General features: G+C 40.3%; 1 protein-coding gene across 8 annotated transcripts in view; it reads left to right on the forward strand.

Annotated features, from left to right (window-relative positions):
* NEO1 (neogenin 1) overlaps positions 1–25,082 on the forward strand; it is a 188,095-nt gene that overhangs the window by 128,638 nt on the left and 34,375 nt on the right. For 5 of the 8 annotated variants that reach the window (XM_068695194.1, XM_068695196.1, XM_068695190.1 and 2 more), the window contains exons 8-14: positions 8,474–8,693; positions 15,237–15,391; positions 15,911–16,059; positions 16,878–17,016; positions 21,105–21,154; positions 22,078–22,222; positions 22,618–22,728. In XM_068695194.1, coding sequence (XP_068551295.1) covers positions 8,474–8,693; positions 15,237–15,391; positions 15,911–16,059; positions 16,878–17,016; positions 21,105–21,154; positions 22,078–22,222; positions 22,618–22,728 — 969 coding nt within the window. The remainder of the gene's footprint in view (positions 1–8,473; positions 8,694–15,236; positions 15,392–15,910; positions 16,060–16,877; positions 17,017–21,104; positions 21,155–22,077; positions 22,223–22,617; positions 22,729–25,082) is intronic. The other 3 variants (XM_068695197.1, XM_068695193.1, XM_068695195.1) reach the window with 1 other exon arrangement.

The following is a 25,082-nucleotide window of genomic DNA, read 5'->3' on the forward strand; positions in this document are numbered from 1 at the left end:
GTATGGAAGTGGTAGAAGTGTCCAGCACAGAGAGTTGCTCGCAAACTGGATCCTTCCTTGGCCAGGCAGAGAGATGAAAGGAAGACATGCAGATGCTTGTGCTATGTGAAGGTGCTGTGAAAAAAATCATTACTGGAAAAATACTGCATCCAAGATGCTGTTATTTTCCCATCCTTTATGTTGCCAAATGTCTTATATATGCAACGGTGAGTGATAGTAATAGATTTTTGGTTAATCATAGCAAAGAATGTATAAACCACCACAATAGAAAACATACAAACTCTGTTTCATTTTTTGAGCCTGTCGTCCCTTATACACCACTTCGCATAGTTGTACATGCATGAGGCACTCCTTATAGGGTCAGTTGCGCTTTTCCTTTCTGGATGGCTTGTGCAATTTTAGTTTTAGAAGTAATTTCAAGGTTAGTGGGCTTTAGGTCCAGCTGGCCACTGTTGGGCTTTCTTGTAGGTGTTGCCTGAAATTTTCTAATGGGTTTTCTTTTTTTGACAAATGTCCTTATATAGCAAAATCACACAAAAGGTTTTGCTGTTCAGATTACCTCATGAAGCACAATTTTGTATACAACTGTTGGTTTGAATTTTCTGTGAATGATTGAATTCTGCCAACTTTCTATGGTCACATAGAGCAGGCACAGGTCTGTGTCTCACACCAGTTAAATGGAGGTGCTGGTGATGCCCTTAGGGAGCCCAGGAGATCCTGAACATGTGTTATTATATCCAGCAGAAATTATTTTAATACACACTCCATTCCATGTCTGCTTCTTCCATGTTTCAGTTTTCATGAAAGAGCATTTCAGAGGAATAGCAGTCTGATCTATTTCTTTTAATTAGTTTTTCCAAGGGAAGGAAGTAATTCAGTTATTATAACTGATCTATTGAGACAAAGTACCAACTTCAGCCGTTTGTCCTATATGAACTTATTTGTGCCAGTTAATATGTTTTTCTTTGGCTACAGTATGATGCAGGGGACTGTTCGGAATAACTAGATGATGTCCCTTCTGTCGCAAATTTATGAATTAGGCATATGAAGAGGGACAGCAATTTGATAAATGGGTAAAAACCCAGGGAAAAAAGATGACAGCAAAATTATAAAGGATAGATTCACTGCCTGGACTTTCTCATGTTATTATTTCATACTTGCTACATTGCAGTGAGTCCCTGTTACATTTTTTGAATACTGTGAGGAAAAGCGTTTTTAGAAAAGTCTCTCTTTTTTTTTTTTTCTTTTTTTTTTTGTGTGAATACAATTCTTTGAAGTATCACAACCTCTTAACGCTGATCAAAGCTAAATCCTTCTGCTGCTAGGCAATCGAAATGATACCATGTACTAAAGCTGAAATTTTGGAAAACATCACACTCGTTTAAAGTAGTAAAAACATATGAAATTCTTGATTACCTTTCTGGAATCAGTTAACTAATAATTTTTGTGAAAAATGTTGTTATTTAGTAAACAGCTTAATCTGAGTGCACCAAATCAAAATTTGAATGTGTTGGTGCTTCTCAGGTATTTTTTTCTAACAGAATTTCCAAGGCATTCAGAGATCTGAGTGTCTTAGGTCATGTTGTTCTAGCAGATTTTTTGGCAAAATAGTAATTTGCTATTTTTAGGAGCAGTAGTAAGTCTCTGTTGCCTCAGCCAAAGATTTATTTATACTCAAAAGTTATAAAATCCGCTCTGAAGTCCTTATAAAGAGGCCTTTCTTTTCTTCTGCACTGCTGTTACATGAACCACTCTTTGGTGCCCCAAACAGCACAGTTGTCCCCGTAGCACTTTCTGTTGGCTGGCTCTGTCGTGTTCTCCACTCGCCTCACTGTCCATGCCCTGGGGATGCAGCCACGGGGACGTTTCCATTTGCTCCAGGAGAGCCCTTAGGATCTCAGCCCTTACATCCCTGTTGCTCGCCCCTCAAGTTGTGCCTCAGTGTGGGCTTGGACCTGGCACAGTCTCGCTGTCTTTGGGAAGAGACTAGACTTGGAAGCACTCTGCATTTGCTGTTGGGCACAGGAGCTAATGCAGAGGGTCAGCAGCTGAGCCTGTGGGTGCTGCTCCCCCTCCAGTTCCTCTCTGGCTGCCTTCTGACATAGACACACCTCAACTACACTTCAGAAATACCTGGTGCTGCGACTTTACCAGCACTTGAATATGGCCATGACTCTAAGTATGGCCACACAGTAGGTTTTAAAGTGTTTCTGCATCTTAGCTTCACAAATGTCACTAGTACCTTCATGAGGTAGGCTGTGGGAGTGACGTGTCGTTAGCACCAGGTAGCTGGGGCACGGGATGTTGGACTCGTCCCAGGTCATGCAGTGGCAGAGCTGAAAGCAGATAACATTCCTATTGCACTTCGTGTAGTTTGTCTGGTGTAATTGGGATGTTATTGCCCACAGCAGGAGGAAGCTGTGAATATGCCACTGGAGGAAAAGAGGAGGAAAAGGGAAATCTAAACCGGAGGGGCTGGACAACATGGAAAATATTTCTGCTGATTAGCTAACAGATAAAGCATTTCAATTACTGGTTTTCAGGTGTGGTATGTTTGACAGAGTTGTTTTTAAAAGATCCCATCAATATCCTGAAACAGTTAGGACCGAATAGCATCACAGCCGTGTTTGAATTGTTTGTTATCTGGCTGCAGTGAATTACGCTCATCGCAGCGTGGGCCAGTTCTCCTACACGATGAAAAGCCGCTACCGCAGCGTGCGTCAGGCTGGCAGACACCACAGACACCTCTGAGGCTTTACCAGCATCATGTTGGAAAAATTAAAACCTTGTGATTTGGCCTGTGAGGGTGAGGATTCAGACTAGAGAAATCACTGGTGGTTAGTCGTTCGTTTCTGTCTTTAATCCTTGTTGGGTATTTGTTCACTCCACAAAACGCTGCAATAAACTTGCAGTAGGTGATGTCCGGTCAGAAGAAGCCTTCGGAGAGGAACTCCTGCCACAGTAGCTCGACAGGAGGGGCTTGAGCAGTTAGCAGTCCAGGTGTGTGTCCCCATGCTCACTCTGCATTTGTCACACCAAAACTAGCTGGGAACCTCCTGGTTTGCCAGCAGATCTGCCAAGAGAGTGGTGAGGAGTCTTCTCTTAGGTGGACCATGGGATTTGTGCTACAGCTGAAGTCTTTGTGTGGCGCCCAGGGTGCCCCAGCCCAGGGCATCACATAAGTACAGAGCTACATGATGGCTTCCCTTCTAGCCCATGAGTACTGCGGGTAACAAATGGTTCTGGTGGCCAATTAGAAAAGCCCTAATTCCTCCTAAGCCTAAAAATCCTAAAAAGTCTAATTTCTCTGCCTACCTCTTCCCGTTGGTGGATTTCTGGATGTGCTGTGATGGTTGTTGTTTCAGTAGTTGAACGCTATTTGTGTTTGTTCAGGAATTTAGACATTGTTTTGTTGCCCAGGTTACTGCATAAGCATTAGGAAATACATTGCGCAAAGGAGAAAGGGGACCATTTGAAATATTTTGCTATGTTTTTAACTTTTTTTTTTTTAGTTAGCTTTTAACTTGGCTAGATGCAGACAGATTCCCATTTTCCTTCTCTATTGATCCCGATTTGAAACTGTATTGGGACAGTTTTAATGCATCCTCTTAGCAACACTGAGTTATTTAACCTCGGTCTGCCCCCTTCATCCCCCAGCTCCACTGGAGCCAGTGTTTAGGGAGAGCGGTTCATTTTGTGTCAGCTCTTTTGCTGAATGATTTCTTTGAAATGCTGTTGAAGACAATGTGCTATATCTTGACTCTACAGCTTTTGTGTGATGCCAAATCGAGCAAAGATCTTGTCTTGGTCCCTTAGAAAAACACACGTCAGAAAAACTGATTTATCAGCAGTGGTTGAAAAGATAAATCTATTTTATATATACGTCTGGCGTGCAACATTATTTTCCCATGTTTTTAGTATGTCACTTGCTGAATATGCATATTTTACTTTCTTTTAAAATGAGATTAATGTGAAACTGTGTCGGCATATCTCTGTAAAGACTATCCCAGAGCAGAGTAGCTTTTTGAAAAGTGGTGAAGTATATATTGGAAAGAAAAGACTCGTTTTGCGTGTTACTTGTTACACCATGCTTAAAAGCTTGAAGTAATAAAGCTGCTCCCTTACTGGCATTAAAACTAATTTTAGTGTAATTACTCATTAACACAGCTCTGCACTGCTGAGCATTCTGCTCACACGGCTGTGTACAAATCGGTTTGTAATGGCACTCAAGGCATTTTGAGGAAGAATGGAGGAGAAAGGAGAAGAAATAACCTAGTCTTCTAAATACATTCCACGGCTATCAGCAGTACCAAATTGCTGCCAAGCTGGTATTTAATTGCAGCTTTCAATGGGTGAATTTTCTTGCCTATTCATTGCTTACCTTACTCGTACGATTTACAAGCCCTTTGTGCTTTTATTTGGTTCATGGTTTATTTTTCTGATGCTACTAGTCCTTTGTTGTGTTTGACCGATATACCTATAACACTGTCAGAAGGAATATTTCTAGTTTTGAGTTTTGCACAAGGAGAAAACTGAGTTTCTGTTAATCTGGGAAATCTTGGCAGCTCTCCCAGGCTCTTCATCTTGATGCCTGCAGGTTCTTCATGCACTGTGTGCAGATTACTTAAATAAAAGATGGATCTTTTTCATTACATAGGGAGACAAATACGTGAGTATGTGGGAGGTGTTTTAGATTAACCAGATGAATTTAAGAAAAAAAAATAAGGAACATTTTTTTTGTAGAGAAATTTCAGCATTTTACTTCAGTTTAATTATTCTTAAAATATTTGTATTATGTTTAAACCAAAGGCAGGGATATTCAGAGGTAGGTAAGGTGCATTCCTTGCATCAAGAGCATGTAAAATGAAGTAGATCACCTGACAATATTACCAAGACAAACAGAGGAAACCAAAGTATTAATGGAAGGTAATGGAAGGTATGTGTCTTCACACATTTCAAGTGTGTACAGATATCCCAGCTCTAAAAGAGCTGCTGGACTGAAGAGTGGAAGTCTGATACAGCTCTTCGGTGTTTTGTGTGGTCATACAGTAGAGGTTAATTTCCTGCAGTCTTTCTAGAGTTAAAGCAGGCTGAAATGGTGGATATAAGAAATTTCTTCACTGAAGTGCTGAATATTTTTGAAATGTCTTAATTTTCTTTTTAAGAAATGGAGGCATTTCATATGTTAAATAGTTTTAATAAATGTGTGAAGCAGTCAATCAAAGTGTTCACCAGACTGGTTGAGAGGATGCTACTTCAGAAGGCATTTGGCTGATGCAGCTGTACTGCACGAGTTTGTTTTTATAACAGCCTCCCTCAAACTGTTGCATGGTTTTAAATAATATTACTAATGTAATTAGTTAATAAAGGGATAGGAAATTAAAGCTTTCTGAAAGAGAAAGATAGGCAGTTGAACTGTAAAGTGAACAGAAATTGAAAACTTGAAATGAAATGGATGCCAGTGAAGCAGGCACTTAGGGAAAGATGCAGAAAACTATGGGCACCATGGAGGTGTTTTGCAGGGCACTGCACCTTGATCCTCAGTGGCAAAAGCTATGAGGAAGGAATAAAGAAAGGTGCAGTGGTCAAGCCTCCAATCCATTAACATGGACTCAAATGTAAACACCCCACTGACCAGCCATCCAGGATGGATTTGGCTTTCCTAATTCCACCTCTGAAAACCTGGATAGTGTCTCTGTATTTTTCTGGTTAGCTGTTTTGATCTCCATTTCTGCTTCCTTCACACTCTCTGAGCTTCAGCTTGGCCAAGAGCTCCATGCTGAGCCATGCTGGCCTCTCACCATGCCTGCTTGTACCTTGCACTTACAAACAGACCGTTCTCGTGCTGTCCGTTCCTGAAGATCAACCAGCTGTCCTGGCTGCCCATGGGATTGCACTTGTCCCATGAACATGCACAACTTTCTTCTCCTGTAGTCCATTTTCTTGGTTATGCCAAGTGTCTTCCTCAGCATCGTTGGGAACTTAAATCTCACCATCTGAGTCACCAGCTAAAGCTGCCATTGACCACCGGACCTTTGACTGTTGGACTCAGTGGTCTCTGTAGGTCACTTCCAAGTGCAACTGTTCTGTTCTGCTCTAAATCTTCCATCTTTTTAATAGCGAATCTGGGAGAGCATCTCTTCTGCTGGGCCATCCAGCAATGGGCTCAAAAAATTGTCCACACCTCCCTTCATACGGCTCTGCTCTGGGAAATGGAGGTGATGTAGGCTGAAGGAAAGTTGTTGTGGTAACTCTAAGCACTGGTAACTTCAACTAGAACCTTTTGTGCCCATGAGATATGGCTTTTGCCCCTTGGTATATCATACTATACCATGCACAAGGGGTGAAGCTGTGTAATTAAATATCCTGCTCCGCATAGTCCGTGATAACATGGTTATTCTTGGGAGATAAAACCTGGTGTGCTCCTTTAAGAAATGTAATTATGGGGACCTAAAAATAGTTTAGATTTTGCAATGAATGTGACGTGAATGGCATTGCCCATTGATGGGAGGAGGGTGTTGGAGAATGCTTAATTGTGGTCTGTGGCCGTTGCAGTGTGGAAAGGATAATTAAGAAGATATTCTTGAGTAGTTGTCTGTCTGTGAGCTGTATTTCCAGTAGCCAAACATGTATTTTGCTGGCTCTGGGAGTCTTGCAGAGTCCTCTAAAATACAGTTACTGAAGTGAAAAGTTTTGATTTGAGTATCAAAGCAAGAAGAAGCACATAATTGAAATGTAATTAGCTTGATGATGGTGTTTATGGCAGTATCTGGGGGAGTGAAACTTCCCAGATGAGAGGATGGCAGCCTCTTCCCAGATGGCAGCCTCTGAGAGAGGAGACAAAGCAGGAATGCTTCAGGAAGGTCCTTGTGGCATTGCATAGAGACATGCTTCATAAGAAACACCAAATTGTTTCATAGTTGTGCCCACATGCTTTTATCACGTTGTGCATGTCTGATAAAAGGAGATGTTTTCTCCTTCCACCATCATCAGCGGTGGCTTGAAAAATGAAAAAATGAGTTCTGCATATTGAAGACCTACATGTGAGGTGATGCTTTCGTTGGCAGTGGTTTTCTTTAGAGTTTAAAATAAAGTTGTTATTGATATAAGGCTTCTCCAGGAGATGAGATGTTCTCGGTGTGTCTGCATGGAAAAACTCCCTGGGTTTGGCTGCTTAGGAAGCATTTGCTGGTTTAGTCCTTTTTTCACATGCAGGTGTCTCCTTTGTCTCTCATGACACGAGACCCTGTGTCCTGGTAGTTTTTATGTGGAGATGCTGCAGCTCTCACCAAAGCTGTGCTCGTCCAGAGCTCCTTTCCTGGGGAAACCTGAGCCATTTTACTTAGTTTCTGTGATTACCAAGTTAATAAACGTGTTTGGCAGCATAGACTCCAGTGTGGAAAATGCAGTCGGATGGCTTAAGCTTGGTAAATAATTAAGAAGCCAGAAAAATTCAGGGTATCCTGAACTTACGGGTTTTGTTACCAATTGTGCTTCCTGTAATACCCTGTGGTAATTGGGGTCCAGCTGCTCACAATATTACTGTTAGATTTACTGGATGGATTGCTTTAATAGGATTTGGAGAACAGCTATTTGTACGTTACAACTTCTGCTCTTAACTTGTCAACCTTTTAATGCAATAATCCTGGAGATTTAGCCTAGCTTTAAAGCAGTAACACAGGGAGACGTGCATGACCGACTGCAGAAAGTTCGCAAAGCCTCCATGTAACACAAAATGAGTTGCTTGTGCCTGCTAGTATCTTTGTAAAGTGATGTAGTATATTATGAGAGCGAGGAAGAACACTGATGGAAAGAAAACAGGGATCTTAGGGAAAGTTAGGGGCAAATCTCTACTTGCCCTGCCGTACCAAGGCTGTCACCACGTTGGCAGTAGTAGGAGCCAGCCAGTTCAGAAAGCAGGTCGTATGTGAGCTCACCCCAGCCTTCAATTGCTTGCAGTCCTTCAACAAATTTGGGATATTCCATCTGTCATTTATTTATGATTAAGAATGGTATGAATTAATTGTGCATGTTAATGAAATAAAATAGAAAATTGGGTTTGAATATATTTTTGAATAAACACTACAGGCGGGTTTTCTGTTTGTAAATGCTTGGTATTACATCTGGTTTACAAAGACATGAAAATACTGTTTACTGCTGGTATGCCCTCTTACGAGGGCATATTTTATCCTCAGTTTTCACCTTTCCCTTTCCCTTGCCACTTCCATTACAGTGGAGATTTGGTCTGCTTGCTCTACAGTGACGTGTCCTTTAATATTTCCCATTAGTTTCCAGTAGTTACCTTTGCCTGCATGTCAGCCTTCAGTTTAATGGCCTTTTTTGTGTGTGTTCATTTTGTTTTGTTTCCCATCGTGGTTTTGTTTATTTCTTTTGTTGTTTTTTTTTCTGTTTTCTTTTTTAAAACCGTGGTGATGTTTGCCCTTCATATTCCCCAATGTTTGCACATGACAAGATGTTGCCATCCCAACATTACCTCCCACTTCACTGACCAGTGCCACTAATGACCATCTAGCACCAGCTACAACGGGACCACTGCCTTCAGCCCCTCGGGATGTTGTGGCCACCCTCGTCTCTACTCGCTTCATCAGGCTGACGTGGCGGACACCTGTGTCAGACCCTCAGGGAGACAACCTCACCTACTCAATATTCTACACCAAGGAAGGTATAAACAGGTAAAGATCTCAGCATGTAAAGCGGGTTGTGCTCTTTCATGACACTTCTTCACACTAGCATTGCTTAGAAGTGCTATCAAATTTAAGTCTTCAGAGCTCAAAATCTTACAAGCTGTAGTCTGAGGGGCTGTGTTCCCTTCCCTCCTGCACCCTGATTAGGGGATAGGCATTTTTGTTTGTGTCATTGCCTCATAGACATGCTGCTAGGGGTAATGCTTGTGCCTATTTTTGATTGACTGCAAACAGTTGCTACCTGCTTGTAGCAGACTGCTAAACACAGAGGCTGTAACACCTCTTCAGGAACGTTGACGGCTGTAAATGCCACCCACTGCAGGCACGTAGACACTCTCCAGGTATTACATGTGCTGTTGAGAGGGGGCAGTCAGCTCAAGCTTTAAAACCCTGTAACTATAGCCTGATTCTAGAGAGGCACACGGTAGGTGTCAGTTAAATGTTGATTCCCATCTAGGAATCCCTGCAAATAGAATTTTTGTGAATGTGAAGCATTCATGAATTTTTTACATGCTGTCCCGGTGGTTTAATTCAATCTACACGTTTCTCTTACTGATGGGATCTGCTGCTCAGAATTTGTTTCCAATTGTTGTGATAAGATTGAAGAAGTTAAAGCTAACAGGCGTTTTGAGCTGTGCTTAATTAATTACAAATTAGATTGATTATCAGATTTATTACTCAAAAGAAAATTATCTACTTACTGTCTAGAGAGTGAGGTGCAAAGTTAGGAAAGTCATTTGGAAAAAATCTCAAATGCACTGGTACTTGGAGAATTTCCACTTTTTCCTTAGTTCTGAAGATAGGCAAGAGTCTAGGTTCACGGAAAATGACTAATTAGGGCAATTAGTAAAATGTTCTGTGCCTCACAAATGTTTTTTTTCTACCAGTTCCTAATTTTGGTAATATTAATTCTTTTTGGAGATATTTTTAAATGAGACAGCAAAAATGGTGGTGTCCTGTGAGCTATCCTTGCTGTCAGCCTTTTCTCCTTCATATTGCTGGTTGTAACTGATCTCCCCCCTGGGTTTTTCAGAAAGTAATTTGCTGGAGGTGGTTCATTCCTCTCCTTATACTGGGTCTTGCTTTTGGAGAAAGCAAAATGCATTCCCTTCCACTACATGCAGGACTCCAGAAATCTAGAAAATAACCCTGTTGGGTCAGAATCATTGTGCAGAGCAAAAGGAGAGAGGCATCTCCTAATCTGTGAGGAGTAATTTAAGAAATTACAGGACACCCTGCAAAAAGCAACCTTCCGGGGTTCAAGTACCCCACAGAAAGCTTGCACAGCAGAATACTTGAGCTGGTGCTTACATGTAAGCTGCAATGAAATCTTTGTTTGCTTACATGTTCTTCTGGATCAGGGTTCAAGGCAGGCTCTGGAAGCCTTTCACTGGCAGGTGGTCACGAGTTTCTGGCCTTTGCTGCTCCTCTGTTTTAGGAAGTCTTTTGCTATGCTCATAAGTACGGTTGGTATCACGCATTTCACAGGTTAGTGTGAAAGTAGTGTGAAATCCTGACCTGAAACCTGCATTTAGAGAATGAGAACAATAGAATTAAAAAACAGCAATGAACCACACGAGAACAAATGCATCCTACTTGGACAGCCTTTGTGTCAGCAGGCTCCACCTTCATACTGAAAGCAAGTACGGTTGCTGTTTACTTCATCTCTGTCAAGTTAGATCCACCCTGATGGTGCTGACAGCTTGCCAGTGTCAATTCATTAGGGCATGAATTTTGGAGCTGTTAAGCTGAATTAAGCAAATAATTGAGTGTAATACATTTTTTATGATAGGACAACAGCTAAACTTGAACTGAGTGTTTCCTTCTACCTGGGAGGTCAGAAAAAACACCTTGGAGAATTTGAGAGGATGTTTAAAATTATGGCTCAAATTAATTCAAATGTTGAATATATTTGAAGTGATACTAAAACCCCTTCCACCCTGAACCCAGTTAATTTTTGAGGGACAAAACTGAGATGACAAACCCAGTAGAGGTTCACCTTGAGAGGTACAGAAAATGGACTGGGGGTATGCAGAGATCTTTGCCTCTCTGCTTCTGTCTGCTGCTGTATTTGAAGGCACCTGGGATGAAAGAATGAGAAAAACCCTCCATAATTAGCATGGTAGCATCCACTCCCAGTCCTAAACTGAATTCTGTGCAGTCAATAAATTATCTGAACTTGGCACTCAAGAGTCTAAAAAATCCCAATTTCCAGCATTAGCTAGCTAGGGTTCTTTTGGTGTGTGCATGGGTGGGGGTGTTTGATTTATGACTGGATTTAAATGTTTTATATGGCTTTAAGGAAGAGGCACAAAACCAACAGAAAACAACTGTGTAGAGATTAAACTTTTAAAAGTGGGTAGGAATTTTTGCTTGAAATTTAAAGGCACGGTAAGTAGTATAGTAATTTTTAAAAAGGCAAGCAATTTTTCATCAAATGTTCTTCCTTTTTTGATGATATATAGTATGTTTTGCCTAGTTGTTTGCTTTTTTGTGACTTTGCTTAGTTATTGACTAAAAAATAGGTGTGAGCGTCCCACATGACGAAGCAGTCAGAAACCAGAAAATTTTGAAGTCAGATTTAGATGCACAACCCTCCTTTCTCTCTCAGCATTATAAAACACAGCTTAAATGCCTGCCTTGTGGTGCTTGAATTATACATGATCGTACATCTTTGCTGCGACTTTAAGTGCATATGTACCATCTCCTAAAACTCTTAGATTTGTGCCTACGTGTACCTTTTTCATTGCATGCATTACTGGATCCTTACAGTAAACTACGTGTTGCCTCTTCCTTGCTTGGGTTTGAGCAGCGATCAAACTCTGGGTCATTTGATTTATTTGCCTTTTAAATTGGGCTTTTAAGAGATTGTGGAAAGTCCATACGATGTGGAACAGCTCAGCGCGATATTCTGACATCTCTAATTCATCACTAAAGGTTTGCAGAGTCAACTTGATATGGTGAACAGTAGCAGCCCTACGTATCTCTGCAGCACACGAGGTGTGCGGTTCATGGAGTAGCAGCCCCGGGAGAGGCTTTGCCTCGGCCACAGCTGCCTTACATTCCTTTTAGTTTACAGTCTTCCAGTGCAGTGAGATACACAAAGAAACACGGTGAGGTGTTACTTTACTTGCACCTTGGACTGATTTAGAGGACCTCAGTATATTCATGGATGGAACATAATCACCTGCCTTGCAGCCATTCTGCAGCACTGAATTCCTTTCCCCTTTTCAACTCAGAGTGTGCTTGCACACCAAATTTGGCCGAATTTGGGAGCTACAGAAGGTTGTTGTTAGCAGCAGAAAATGAGGAACTACGGCAAAAAGGGCAGTCTTCTAAAATGGTCCTTGCTTCTGAAATGGTTAAAGCTCAGTTTGGTGGACCATAGTGTCTCTCAAGGAGGAGTGAGAATACAGGACCTGGAGGCTGCTCTGTAACAGAAACTGCAAGGCTTTATTGAGGAGACTGTGTAGGAATGAAGAGGACATCATGGCTTTGTTGCCATACCTCCAGAAGAACTCAAGTAATCTGGTCAGATACAAATTCCTGTCTTCCTCATAGATTATATGGTTACATTAGCATTCCAAATTCAAGACAGGTCCCCTGGAAGGCGTATGAGAATTCAGATGTATAGGAGGGATGACAAAGGGAGGTTTATTTCTGTGAAACTTCAGGTGAGCGGCCAGGCAAGAGAACTTCACATTTTCAAGATATGGACAGAAAATTGTGAGAAGGCCAACACATTGCTCCAACGCATAGATTCAAATAATATTGAACCTGTGGTGCAATGTAGTGTGCTACAAACACAAAATGGAGTTTAGTTGTGCATAATGGCACTGTCAAAATGTCCGTCCGAGCTCACTACTCGGCTTCACAGCTGATGTGGCTGGCATAGATGCTGGTCACTTTTTAATAATTCCCCAAAGGTTTTGTTTTTGGAAGTGTGACTTCAAACTTTACTTTTCCAGATGAACTCTCGCTTCTGATTTTGAGCTGTAGTCTTTTTTCCCCCCTCTATGTGACAGCTATTTTAAGCCTTAATACCAGTTTGCAAAGCTCTTTAATTGGGGATTAAACTGGAATGAGTTAGAATAGTCATAATGTTCTGTTGGGTAATATAGTTATTCATATAGACCATCTGTTTTGCTACCTATTATGCCAACCTAAACGCATCAGAGCTCATAAAAGGTGCTCAAGGCTCCCTAAGAAAGGGCATAAAGGAGAGATTCATGTAGCACTTAATTAGATTAATCTCAACATATTTTTAATATACTGTTGAGAGGGAAGGCACAATTCCTACTTATTACTGAAAATTGCATTGCTTTGGCTCATCTATTTATTTTTTGATAAATGTTGTGTTTCCATTGAAAATAATTTAATTTTTTTGGTGATTTTAAATAGTAACCTTGGATTGCTGACTTTTTTCTAGACAAAATCAGTGAGCGCATTTAAACTTGAGGCAGAAAGTGCAATGTATTTTGCATGTCAATGGGAGATGAATGCTATTCCACAGCTGTGAATCAGTTGGCACTTATTCTGGGTTTTCAGATACCTTCATTATAGCTAAGATACATTTTAAAGGAAGCTATCCATTTGAAAATGCGTTTTCAAGCAAACATTTTGCTTTAGCTATAACTGGAAAAGTTAGCGAGAGAAAATATTTATCTTTTTTCCTGCCCTCCCTTTCATTCAGCAACAGGAATTATATTGCTTCAGTGTCTCTCTCGCTTCTCTGCCAGCTTCTTTCTTGCAAAAATTACTTTATAAACATTAAAAGAAGAGGAATCCTTTGCAGAGTTCTTAAATTCATATATAATGATGCTGCTCATTCAAAGATGAAAATTAAAAAAAAAAATCTGAAATAAATTATGCTGTGTATGCAATGCCATTTTAGCTCAACTGTCATGAAAGAGAATATTCTAGAAAATGTGTTTAAACAGCTTTTCAGTTACATTTAGCATATTGTTTTCCTCTGTATAGATACAGTATAATAGTGCAGAAATGAACAGGGATTCGAAAATGTTTTAAACCTAGTTATGCTAAATCAACCTTAGTAGTTGATTTAAAAAGAAATAAATTAAAAAGGGGAATTTTGGCATCAGATTTCCATGGTATAAATTAAATCATAATGGCTGGGAGGTAGGAAAGAGGAGACTGTGGAATAATTTTGCCCAGGCTTCTGCATTAAAAATGATTTAATAGCAGCTAATCGTTGGGATGAGAATCGTCTGCCCTCTGCTGTAGAGCTAAACAAAGTCTCCCAGACAAAAGGGGAAGGATCGTATTCAAACCATTCACATTTTCCTTGTGTTTATTTCCTCAGTGGGGAAGTTTTTTGCTGCTTCTTTTGTAATGGTGCTGTTATTTCTGTTTCAGGGAGTAGATAGCTTCTTTTCAAGCCAGGACTGGCCGTAGATGTCCTTGCCCAAACGTAGCTGTGTGAAGGTTCAGGTGACAACAGTAATGTGTTGGAAATAAAGGTTGTAGTTAGTTGATAATTAATCTCGTGGTCTTCACCTCAGTCCTGAGCTTGATAAGAAGTGATTGCGTTTCCTGAACTATGATCGCTGCCAGACCAGGCTTTCACACAGGGTGCTTGAGGGCTGTAATTGAAATTCACTAGATGCAGGGCAGTAATCTTTGGGTTTGCACACCAGGTGAGCTCTCCCGGCTGGCTTCTAGCTTTCAGCTTGCAAAATGCCTGCCTTTTTCCCAAATCGAAGAGAAATGCCCATTACCACTCAGCAGGCAGTTCCTTAGGGCTCTGGCAGGCAAAGCAGGAAGCCCAGAGCTGTCTCCTGCATGTTGCTGGAGCACCTGAGAGCAGCCTGCCTCATGTGTCCCGCTGGCAGCCCGCGATAGGAGTGCGCACCGCTGCCAAAGGATGGTCTCAAGCAGCAGAGCCATGGGCAGACGTTGCCTTCTGTTGACTCCACTACTTGTGTGGTAATACCGCAACTGCCACAGCTGTCTGCCGCAGCCTGTGTGAGTCAGAGCCTTTGGATGTTTTTAAAAAATCTAAATATTAGGGAGGAACTAAGTAAAGTTTGGAGATGGAAGAAAATATTAAAGCAGCCTCTTCGAAAAATACACAGAAAGCATCCCCACTATATTAACAGAAATGTCTTTAAATCTCACTAGAGTCTGTGTACAATTTTTAAATGTTTTTTCTTGTGGCTTCTGAGTAGTAGGATAAACTGTCACAATGAATTATGGCATGTTGTTGGGAGAAAAACAATGAAGCTACTTAGAATTTTTTGATGTTGAGTATAATTTATTCTTTTAGTTTAGTGTGTATTTTTTCAAAGACAAGCTACAAAATTAGAAGCTTTGTCACCAGCCATTTTGGCAGATTACTGTTTCTGTGTAGTCAGGGTGGTATAAATAACCACATCATTAATACACTGGATACATTCAAATGGGATACATGTTAGATTTGTTCCAAGTAGCAATCATTTCTTTACCTACCCCTCAAAAACCCTCTTGCTAATCAATGATTGTTTCTGTGCCCAAACTTTTTGTTTCCCAAAGGGAACGTGTTGAAAATACGAGTCGTCCTGGAGAGACACAAGTGATGATCCAGAACCTGATGCCAGAAACGGTTTATGTCTTCAGAGTTGTGGCTCAAAACAAGCATGGCCCTGGAGAGAGCTCAGCACCGCTGAAGGTGGCCACTCAGCCTGAGGGTAAGCTATAAATACTTCGAGCCTCTTGGCTTTGTGATTGCCATTTTTTTCTGTTCGTGGCCTTTCCCAGAATGAGGTGATACTCCTAAAAGTTGCACTTGCAGACCTGAATTTCAAAATGATTTTCCACGCTACCACGTTGACGTGCTTTATTCTCACTCTTAAGAAGAACTGATAAAGCATTTCTTGTTGAATTTTCTAAACTTTGTTATAAAAGAATACTTTCCAGTTATCATAGACTGACAGAGAATAAAGAAAACTACGAAAATGTAAAGGCTGAGATTTGTCAGAGTTGCTCAGGACACACTGGGAGTCTGATGCAAGGAGGAGAAGCTCCTTCAGAAATCTGGTGCCACCTTTACCCCCTACCAGTGAATCCATGTGAAATGCTTAAATGCAGAAAAATATCCATCTTCGAATGCGAGTTCATTACTTGTGAAGTTGATGCCAAAATATTTAGCTCCTGAAAATGTATTGGTTAGGCTTGGTGACGAGCGGAGTTTCATGCTTACATTGCAGTTCAGCTTCCTGGTCCAGCACCCAACATCCGAGCATACGCCAATTCACCCACCTCCGTTACTGTCACATGGGAAACGCCGTTGTCTGGCAATGGAGAAATCCAGAACTACAAGCTGTATTACATGGAGAAGGGACAGGACAGTGAGCAGGTACAGAGCATGGCTCTTCCTGTGTGATGTACAATGCCAGTAACAGTGTTCTTTCTTTTATTATGTTTTTACCTTAAATTTCTAGAAGCACCTTACCAAGAATTCATTTTTCTGACAGACAGAAGCTTTTAGCCTAAAATACAGAAATATTTAAAATTAAAACTTGGTTTGTTAGAAAATGGTTTAATTCTTGAGTCCGTTGATCCGGTGATAGATATTTTGATATTGGTGAGTGTCTAATTAAATTTGCTTAGGATTCTAGTGGAAGAATCCAGCATGTTCTATGCAAGTACGGGTTGTCACCTGAAATATAATCACAGCTTTGGGAGAATTAAACCCAGTCATTTAATTTCCCACATGATGGTTTGTAACTACAATTCCAGCTTTAAAAAAATCCTGAGGGAAGAATATTTTTGTTTGTTAGTTAGCATATTAGTTAAAATATTTTGATGTCAGTTTTTTTAATAGGAATGAGTATTCCTCAGATAAAATTACCTCTTCTACTTTTGTGTCCCACTGTTAAAAATATAATAGTTTTACTAATAGACAAATTTTCTAGATCCCTTTTCGTTTGTAGAACCTGCGTCCATGTTGTGACTTAAATTGAATAGGTAGAACTCCCTCTTGCAAGCTGACTGATAGCATCTTTACAAGTCCTGGCTGCATATGACTGGGGGTTTGACTTGCACGTGCTACAGAGTGCAAGGGGTGTCCTTCCTGCTTTAGGCTTTGAGTATTACTGAACTGAAAGTCTGAGAGGTTTGTAACTGCAGACCTGATTCTGACCTTGACTCGTATGTCTATTTGCTTATGAACAGGATGTTGATGTAGCAGGACTCTCCTACACCATTAATGGATTGAAGAAATACACAGAGTATAGTTTCCGAGTGGTAGCTTACAATAAACATGGCCCTGGCGTCTCTACGCAAGATGTTGTTGTACGTACGCTGTCAGATGGTAAGCTGCTTTATTCCAAGGCTTTTTTGCAGGAATTATGTGGTAATTTCCTTTAAGTGGATTTCAAACCAGAAAGACTTCTCAGGTCATTGTTCAGCGCTGCGCTGGTTTATTAATAACGTGGTTTCTGCATATGGCCATGCATGCCGAAAGTTCCCCTGGGGCTTTCCAAATTGAGCGAAGGAAAATTAATATACCTGCAAAAGTATCCAGTATTCCAATTACAAAACAACGGTGTCCTTAATTTCAACAACAGAAGTTTATTTCATGGGTTATTGGGTCTACAAAGTATTAAGAGTGGACAGAAACATAATTATATTGAACCCAACCACTCCAAATTGTTTTTTAGCTTTTATAATATTTTTACCTATGAGCAGACTTCTGCTTTTGGAGTGTTTTTATTTTAATTGTGGTCATGTGGAAAACTGTTGCATGGCTTTGTTTGGACTCCAACACAGACATTATTAAATCAATCGTTTGTAATCCTGAAAGCAGGAGATAGTAACAGCATTTCCTGTAAGGCAAATAAGAAAGTAATGTGAGCAAATCTGGATATATGAACAATTGTAGAATGATTACAGTTAATGTTAGCTTTTTTTTTTTTTTCTACAGAAGTTTAATTATGCATAAGAACTGTCAGACCCAAAATGAGCCTAGCCTGGAATCCTCTCTCCAGGACTGAGCCAAAGCAGAATGATTATTGTCCCAAATTGTGCATCCAGAAGTTTGTTTCTATGGGACTTCTTGTCCCTGCAGTGGTTTCTATGTATTCACTAACACAGTTGGCCTTCCATGAAGCCTCTAATCATCCTCTTTAAACCCATGTCAACTCTTACCATCCACAACATTAAGCGGGGTATCCCACAACTAAACTTTCTATGAGAAATCCCTCCCTTTTAGTCTGTTTTGATCCCTCTTAGTCTGTGTTAGTGTTACTCGTTGCCAACAGCTGTGCTGCCTGAAAGAGGAAATAATCAGTCTCCATCAGCCTTCTCTGTCCCACTCCTCATTTTATAGACCTCTGCTGTATTCTCCCTCATTCATCTCTTTCCCAGATTTAAGACAGAAATGGGTACTCATTTCAGCTGTGGAAGCTGTTTCAAGCTTCAGTGCCCTTTTCTGAACTTTTTTCTAGGTTTCTTGTCTCTTATGTGCTTTTAAAAATGGAGGTAGGGAGAACCAAAATTGTATTAAAGATGCAAGTGTGTAATTACCAGCATTTTTTGGCTCATTCTGAGCACTGAAGCGACATTTTTGGGCTAGAGTGATCTTGCTCCTTAAGTGGAATTGGTTTGCTTAGAGCCATCGCTTTGCATGTGGAGTTAGGATCATTTTTCCCGTGTATGAATTTAATTTGTCACATTAATATCCAGGCACAGAACAGCCCCAGGTCTTTCTGCAGTTCTTTACCATTGGATCTTGTCTGTACTGATATTTTTCACATTGCTGCTCATCCCCCTTTCATCCCTTAGAAACGTGGGTAGTGACAGGGGTGTCAGCATGTGCCATGCTGGAGCTCCACAGGTCATCGCCCACCATGTACGTTCTCACCTTCTCTTGCTTTTAGCCAGTTGTGTACTCGGGAAGGACTTCCCTCCTATCCCGTGGTTGCTTTGTTTCTTAAGAGCTCTTCCGAAGGTTTGTGATGCAAGATTTCCCTTTAAAAAGTGACAGACATGTCATATTTCACCACGTATCTATGAATTTCACACTTTATTATAGTTTTGGATTTTTTTGCTAATACAGATTTTTGATTTATTACCTGAGGTGTCCAGTAGTTGCTCCAGCAGAACCCCTTCTAAATACTGGCATCTCCCAGTATCATGGTAACTTTAAGTGAGCGGTTACAGCCTGCTGTAAGTCATGCAACCGTTTCATTCCAAAGTTCCCTTAGAAATCCTGGATGAATAGCATCTAACCCTGCCAGTGTGCTGCAGCTTATGCCTGATGCTTCTGTAACCCTGCCTATTGACATTTCAGTTGGAGAGTTGCTCTAAGTACGTTGTAAAGGATGTCATGGAAACCTCTGCTGCCTTCCATTCAGTACAAATGCAAAGCAGGTAGTTCATCTGGCCTTACCTTTTCTTTTCCTGTGATACCTTGATCATCTGTAACTCTGCTTACTCTAAAGGGCTTCCGGCTCCTTACTTGTTGAGGAAGAATGCATTATTAGTTTTAATGTCATTTTCAAGTTTTCCTGAACTTCTTGTCACCTTGACTTAAGTTTCCACATTTAACATGTTGAAATTCATTTTATATAGTTTTCTGAAGAATGTCCTTTTGCTTCTAACAGTTGTGTAGCCCTGCTGCTTAACCATGCTGTTCTCCCCCTTCACTCTCTTGAATCTTTCTGGATGAACAATGCACATTTTCTTCCTGGATTTTCCTGTTGTGGTGTCAGTACGCCCTCTCCATGCCTCCTGCAAATAATTCATTCTTAGCTACCTTTTTTTGCAAGCTTCCTTGTTTTCATGTAGGTTTGTGCTCCTAACCTAAGTCTGTTACACTGGTTTGTTGCAGAATAATTAGCTCTTCAGGTGCAGCAATTTGAACCAGGGTTTATGTGCTGCTGGTAAGGATTGCATCTCTCCTCATAAGTGTTCCTAATTTGTAGGAAACAGTGCTGTGTCACAACTAGAAATACCATCAGTGCATCACACCCTGATAGAGGGCATGTCCCTTACCAGCTCGTCCTTGCGGCCTCTCTGAACCAGCAGCATGTCAGGTCCTCCTGCTGCACAGCCTACCAAAATGGGCTGAGCCTTTCTTACCTGAGCATGGAATATCAGCCTGTAGGAAATACATTTTATTTGTTGATCTGGTTAATTTGGTAATCTGGTCTGAGTTTAGGATTACTTTGACATAAAATGAACTTTGCATGTAGTAAGGTACACGTATATGTATTTACATGCATAAATCCTTTCCTGCGTCCTGCCAATCTTCTGTCTCTCACCAAGTTTGCGATATATGTGTTAATTATTAATCAAGCTTTGTGAAACCCAGGACATTTTAGGTTGTCTTGAAAGCAGGCACCAACTGCATAAAACAAGAACAGCAAGAACTGGCTTAACTTTATTTCATTTCCTCCTCTTACCTGGTGTTCTTGCTTTTTAAAGGATGTAGCCCCTAGTCCCTAGGTCTGGTGATCTCAGACTCAGTTCAGTTGGCAAGAGGGGAGGAAAAATAAACCGTCGTTACCTCCCTTTTGGTAATGGGAGAGGGGTATTAAACCACGCCCTGGGGTATCTTTCACTTAGCACTTTCACTCATTTATGCACTCAGGATTGTTTTCTTAGGCATTGTTCTGCCTGGTGTGTGTTATCTGGAAAATGGATTATTGTGGCTGGAACAATCTCTAGTCCTGTTGTACCTCTAGTTCCCTGTCCTTGTACTTTGTTGGAGCCTCAGCTTCCTGTCAGGGAACCCTTATCTATGCCTTTGAGATAACACTTGTGAGTCTTTCACCTCTGGAGAGCTGCAGAGACTTCCTTGCTTTCAGTTTCTCTCATATGTAACGTGTTTGTGTAATGGACTTCAATGGTCCTGACCAGCGAGTTGCTACAGCAAATAAAGAACTAACAAAGAGTGGAGAGTCAGAAGCAGAAACCATCTTTGCAGTGCACTTCACCTCTGTGCCTTTCAGTAGCACAGACACATCTTGACTGAGGTTTTCCTGTTACAGCAAGTCGTGAGACAAAATCCAGGGCTAGAATTTTAACTGTGGATTCCCAGAATCAAGCATCTAAATGAAAGTCTTGATTTGGAAAAGTACTGAACGTAATCTCTTAGAGTTAACAGGACGTCCCTTTAAATGTAAGGCTTTTTATTTAAATACCTATGACAAGTAAAGGTCTGAATAAAAAGTGAGTTAATTTTTTGTGATGAAAGTAAGTAAATCTCCTAAGCCAACCAGTCACCGTGTGTCAGAAAGCATGTGTAGAATTTTGTAGTCACTTTAGATTGTGTCTTAAACCTGAATGGTTTGTACTTCCATAACGAATGATATCAGAGAGTAGTTGTATATGGAAATACAGTATGGGATACATTATCTGGAAATGTTTCAGTTGTAATTCCTTTAATGTTTCTAGTCCCCAGTGCTCCACCACAGAATCTAACGCTGGAGGTGCGGAATTCCAAGGTAAGATGCTGAGAATTTGTTTTTTGTTATGGGTAAATAGAAGGTTGGGTCTTAAATCAGCCACAATTTGGAGTTGCTTTTGGGTCTTTCTTCTACCATGCTGCTTTTCAGCTGTTTGCTTATGAGTTGCCCAACAGGAAAATATCTGAATGTGGGACTCAAGGCATTAGAAATTCCAATCCAGTTGTGGGCTGCGCACAGCAGAATGCCATGGAGGCAGTGACAGTACTCCAAAGCATGGGGACTAGTTATGAAAGAGGTTTAATCAGGAACAAAAGCCTGAAGCACCAGAGCTTGAATATGTTCCTGGTGATTAACTATTGTTTACAGGGCGTATGCATATGTATGTGTGTTTACAAGGTCCTGGGCCCTTTAAAAAAGAAAATTATGTACTTAACCATTATTACTTTAGTGATTATGATCGAGGATTTAAAAAAAAAAAAAATCCTTTTCTAGCCCCTTTCCCCAATGTTGTCTTCTACTGCATATATGGTAAAACCCAGCAGCTTCATGCACGTAAACTACAGTTCAGATAACTTGTACCCTTTGAAGAAAATACCACTTCTTAAGGACAGCCCCTCGAGTAAACCGTATCTTAATATAACCCAAATAAGATGGAAGGGGAAATGGCCCAAGAGGCTGTTTGTGAAATTGGAATCAGGAGGTCTAATAGGGTTGAAGCACTTTGAGGCAAACTTATAGGCAATTGTATGACCTGTGCTGCTGCTGAATCACAGTTTTTACTTTTTACAGATAGCATTTTTCTCTTTTTACAGACAGCACGTGTTTTACATATATGAAAACGCAGTGTATTCTGTTTGCATGTTTTCCCACTTTGTGTTCCTTAAGTATTAGCAGTAGAGTATTTTTTTTCAGGCTGTTTGAGAGGCAATGACTTTGTAATTTTCTTCTGCCTTCCACAGAGCATCATGCTACACTGGCAGCCTCCTCCTGCAGGGACACACAGTGGGCAAATCACAGGCTACAAAATTCGCTACCGAAAAGTGTCCCGTAAGAGTGATGTAACTGAGAGCATCGGTGGGACCCAGCTTTTTCAGCTAATTGAAGGTGAGCTGTCATTTGCAAGCGTTTGTTATCATAGGGGTTTCTTAGGTGCTTTCAGTGGGCCGAGGCACAGAGACTTTTATCTTCAGGCTTATGTAGTGTTCTTACATGTAAATGCAGAATGAAAACACTTAAAAGGAGTGATTGTAACTTCTGAGGTAGTCTGGGCCGGCTAGTGGTAACTAAAGCCTGTTCTTTAGCCCTAGTTTTGCCTTTTTTAAAACCTTTATGTAAAGGCATAGGGTTGCGTGGAGAAGGTGGTGCTGAGCTCATTGTGTTGCCTGAATGGCAGAAAGAAAAGTATGGAGAAAATTCCTCTATTTTAATTAAGAATTGTGATTCCTGTGTTTGTGGTTGGAATTGTTGTTTTGATATATTGGATGCTCTTTGTCTCCCAGGTCTTGAACGAGGTACAGAATACAGCTTCCGAGTAGCTGCCTTGACTGTCAACGGTACTGGACCAGCTACTGACTGGATATCAGCAGAAACATTTGAGAGTGATCTAGATGGTAAGATAATAAGTGTGAAGCTATCTGTGACACCAAAGACAGGGCACAGTAAAGTCTGATTGCTTTTTTAAAAGGCAGAGATGATTTTTTTGAGTTGTTTTTAATGTATTCTAATGTCGCAACATTTTATATTTATAATGAAGTGAATTTAATTTCTGTTTAATTATGAAATTCTTACCAAGTCAATAAAATGGCTTAAAATTAAATTCTGCTTCTACACTTTCTAGTACTGTATGTTAGCGCTATGTTTTTCCTTCTAAGAAATACTAAATATTGAATGACAGTGCCAGTGGTTCAACATTTAAATTATAATACATGATAAGATTTATGTAATAATAATGGCTTGATTTTTATACTGCAATAAAATTCGTCTTGTTAATCATGCAGTTGTTTACAGGCTATAAAGTGGAGGTAGGAGGACTGTTTTCCTTGAGGAAGTAAAATAGTGATTATGTATTTATGGCACACCTAAATTATGCTAATGAAACCATTGAAGCATTGCTCAGAGAGTTTAGCATAGTGATTTGATATTCAGAGATACGAGTGACTACTCATACTGTTGACTGCAGTACGGAGTATTGGTGTCTGTATGGTGGCTGCAGCGTTGGGGTGTAAGTGTAAACTTTGCTGAATGCAGGAGAGATGCCATGGTAGGAAAGGAGCAGTGGAGAACACCGCTGCTGTCTGTAGGTCTCTGAATCTTACCGCTGTGTTTTATTGCTACTATGCTTTGTTAAAAGCATTTTCCTCTATTTTTTTCTTTCTTGTACTTGAAGAGGACATTTGGCTTATAGTAACTGTTACTTTTTGCCACTTAAAAAAAAAAAAAAAAAAGGGATTGATTATATTGCCAGTGCTGGTAGACTACCATAGATCAGGTTTTCCACCAGAAATGAAGACTTGTCTACCAAAGCTATAGATTCATGATATGTGGCATACAGAACCATGCTAACATCTTGTTTTCAGTGGAGAGGTTAACAGTAAAAGTAGAAAAAGTTCTGTGAAAAATTTTGACCTTTGTCAATTGGCCCAAAGGTTTGATATTTACTACACTAGGATGATTTGCAAGCGGGAACCTGATTCTTGCAGAATTCCAATAAGCAAATTTGTGAGCATCTCCCAGAATTTGACTACAAGCAATTGAAATTGCAGCAGAGAAGTGCCATTTCTAACAGGCTGGCAATGGCAGATCACTTGGGAACTGCCTAAATGTTGCTGATGATTCTGGGCAGCGTATTTCTGGCACTTCCTATTTCAAAAAAGTATGTGATCAGTTCTTTAGCACACAAGTTCCTTATGCTTCTTGCAGGTCATTCTCCCTCCTCATTGTGTTACAAAGTAGCTTGAGGGCTATTCTAGCTGAATTAATATTGCAGGTTGCCAGTAATGTCTTTCACATCTGTGTGACTGGAGATTCAGTTATGCTAGCAGCTGGAAGACAGAATTACAAAAGAGATCCAATATTTGTTCTACACTGTTGGAAGATTGCTTCAACAGTCAGCTGATTAAACCCCTTGAGAGCCCATTTTTCAATCTGTGTTATGCAAAGCTGATGCTCAACTTAATATTTGTCCTCTTATTTCTTACTTACCATTGCTTAATCAAGAGCAGCAGAAAAACTAATGTTAACAGTAGAGTTCAGTTTTGTAGCTATTTAAAATTTGCTTTTTAGAGCTGAAATGACTTGCATGTGTGTGCCTGTCTTCCTTTAGCTGGATATGACACAACCTTGCAGCTAATTCCTCCAGCTGAAGATGATGGATATTTTTTGCTTTTCTTTCCTTAGTAATCTCACGTGAATGTTTTTAATACATCAATTTTAACATGTGGATGTTTTAAATAGTGTATTTACAACTAATCTTTAATTTCTCAAGTTCAGTACGCATCTATACATCTATACATGTAATTTCTTTCCATTCCGTGGTTGCGTTTGAATTTAAATAGAGCATAATTAACTTTATCATGTCATCAATGCAAATGGGAGCCAGACGGTTACAAGTCTGTGTTAGTAGGGCTGTGTAATTTTGCGGAGTTGGTGCAAGTCCCACAAGGAGTTCATATGCAAAAGGTGTTAAACAGTTGTACAAAGTTTATCCCCAGCACGGTAACTTCTGTGCAGTTTAAAATGTCATCTCTTATATTGCAATTCTGTAGCTTTTCTGTATTTAATAGTTGTGAACTTTAATTGATCAGCTGTGTCAGCTGGAGGCAATAAACTCCCTCGGCAAGCAGGCCAATGGCATATTATGATCCAAATAATACTGTTGTGGTGTTTTATTAAATGTTTTTAGATAAATGCAGCATGTTTCATTAAAAGGCAATCCCTGCAGGAAGCAGAACTCTCTGAACAGATT

Source organism: Anas acuta, chromosome 12 (genome assembly GCF_963932015.1).
Source record: "Anas acuta chromosome 12, bAnaAcu1.1, whole genome shotgun sequence".
Taxonomy (NCBI): domain Eukaryota; kingdom Metazoa; phylum Chordata; class Aves; order Anseriformes; family Anatidae; genus Anas; species Anas acuta.